Source organism: Malurus melanocephalus, unplaced genomic scaffold, assembly GCF_030028575.1.
Source record: "Malurus melanocephalus ecotype Western Australia unplaced genomic scaffold, MMel_1.1 scaffold_963, whole genome shotgun sequence".
In the NCBI taxonomy this organism is placed as follows: domain Eukaryota; kingdom Metazoa; phylum Chordata; class Aves; order Passeriformes; family Maluridae; genus Malurus; species Malurus melanocephalus.
The window spans coordinates 87,886-90,335 of record NW_026624195.1 but is presented as its reverse complement, the minus strand read 5'-3'; the positions used below and the strand labels follow the sequence as shown (position 1 = coordinate 90,335).

Here is a 2,450-nt window from a genome sequence, read left to right as displayed (position 1 = left end):
CTCTTGTCCTTGTTCCTGGACAAAGCTGGGATAAAATAAATCCATCAGGCTGAGTTACCCCTTTAACAGACGGGGCCTTTCCCCACGCTCTGGGTTTCACTTGAAAATAAAGACAAATGGTGAAAACTGCAAAGCACAGAGCAACACATGAACGGGCAAAGCAGTAAAATTGTGCTTGGACACCACCATGAGGCTTGAGCTTCAACTATTTATATCAGCTGAAGAATTCTGCAGTTCCACACACAGACGCTTAAAAGCTTTGGGTGAGGTTTTTTTACATTGAAAGCAGATGAGAAATCCTTAATCYGCTCTGTGACTGATTTAAACTGAAGTGTGAAATTGCGAGGAGGGCAGGTGGTGAAACCACACCAAAGCACTGCAGAGAGCACGAGCTGGCACCTCTGACTGCAAATCATTGGGGTGAAAATGTTAAACACAGAAAAAAGCAGAGTCTGTGTAGAGATCTGATTCACAAACTCAAGGAAAGTAAAATAAATGAGTGTGTCCAGGACCTGTCCACACAGCAAACACAAAATATTTGCCTCCTCACAACTTCTATTCAGAATATTTGGTAGGCAGGGCACTGAATTTGGAGTGACCAGTCTCACACTTCAGGCTTTTACATTTTTAAATCAGAGCTGGCATTCAAACATGGGCTTGCAGTTTCTTTGGGACTACTAGGAAAATTAAAAACCAAACTGAAACAAAGCCAAGAAATATTGAAGCACATTGCCATAAAACGCAAAYAGAGCATTCCTTACCTGGGTGTTTGGGCAGCTGGGAATAGTTTCCATACACCTGCACATAAAACATTACAAAATCAGACACAGCGAGGCAAAACTTGCAAAGAGAAATCCGAGGATATCYCAATATTGACCGTATTCAGAGTATTACCTGATACTTTTGCTGAAATAAAATCAGCAAAGAACAATGGCAACAGAGTAGAGACAATAAACTCTCCATGGTCTGTTGAGGTTAAAAGTACAGTTGGAATCAAATTCCTGTAAGATTTCACTCATAAGTTTTCCTTTGCTACTTTTGGTATCAAAAAGGACATTTTCCATGCAGGCTCAAAAAGTTCATTCCTTCAGCGGTGCCAAAATATCCTTCCAGACCCTTCAAGTACTGTTTTCTTTCTTCACCCCTCGATATCTTCATTTAACTGTGAATAAATTTCCACGATTGGAGGAAAATTCCAAGAAACCCGCACCAAAGCCCGAAGTTGTAGAGTTCCGTGGAAGGAAAGTCAAATACTTGTGTCACAATCTGTGCCAAAAAGGAACGAWCCCGGTTTGAATTCCTCSCTSWGSCTGTGWTTSCCGCAGTTCTGYTTCGGGATCCCGGGGCAGTTTGGGCTCTGCAGGAATTCCTTTGGCCGGGAGACGAGCGGTCCCGGCTGAGCTGAGAGCGGCTCTGGGAGGGGACAGAGCCCGGCTGATGTCACTGCCCCGCTGATGTCACTTCTCTGCTCCAAATGTCCCGTTCTGGCTCTGTTTATATCGGCTCTGAGTGGGGACAAAGCCCCGCTGATGTCACATCTCTGCTCCAAATGTCCCGTTCTGGCTCCAAATGTCCCGTTCTGGCTCTGTTTAAACCCGCTCTGGGCTCTGCGGGTCCTGACACAGCCAGGACTGGAGGAGCTGCAGTGAACAGAGGGGAGAGAGCGCTCCCGAAAACCCCAAAACCCAAAAACCTCCCCAGGACGGGACCGCAGCCACACGGGCTGGCAACTGAAATAGGGGCTGAAAACTCAAACAATTCAAACAGGGGCTGAAAACTCAAACAGGGGCTGATAACTGAAACAGGGGTTCATAACTCAAACAACTCAAACAGGGGCTCAAACTCAAACAACTCAAACAGGGGTTCACAATTCAAACAATTCAAACAGGGGCTGACAACTGAAATAGGGGTTCACAATTGAAACAGGGGCTCAAACTCAAACAGGGGCTCACAGCTCACACATTTCAGAAAAACGACACAGATATTTTGGGAGGAAAGCTGACTTCTATTTATTGAAGAAACACTGATTGTGTTTCTGTCCAGAGAAGCACAAGCTTTAAGAAAACACCGATTTAAATCCCATGGCACTCCGAGGGATTGATTTTACTTATCTGTATCAAGCAGGGTGTTTTATTCACCTTTTCTTTTGCCAGAAGTTGTGTAAATAGATTGGATAATGCAGCTTACTCATGTGGCAAAATATTCTTTGGTTAAACTCAGTGAGTGCACGAGATTGTGACCCGCAGGAAGGGATTTCCTGATCTCTGCCCCTGCAGGACTTTCCTCCTCAAATCCTCTCAGTATCCGGGGCCTCTCTGGATGACCCTGAGCCCCTCTCTCGGGATCTGAACCCCCGGACCATCCCCAAATCCTCTCAGTGTTCGGGGCCCTCTCTGGGGGTCACTGCCCCGGACCATCCCCTGTTCCTCCCCGGACCATCCCCTGTTCCT

The 2,450-nt window shown here is 46.2% G+C and overlaps 1 protein-coding gene across 1 annotated transcript in view; it reads right to left on the bottom strand.

Moving 5' to 3' along the window:
* The window catches only part of LOC130585789 (adhesion G-protein coupled receptor D1-like), a 22,260-nt gene extending 20,960 nt beyond the window's left edge, over positions 1–1,300 (bottom strand). Inside the window, 3 exon segments of the mRNA XM_057386417.1 lie at positions 762–798; positions 895–968; positions 971–1,300. Of these exon segments, the coding sequence (XP_057242400.1) occupies positions 762–798; positions 895–968; positions 971–1,064 (205 nt within the window). The 5' untranslated portion in view covers positions 1,065–1,300.
* Between the last annotated feature and the right edge of the window lie 1,150 nt (positions 1,301–2,450).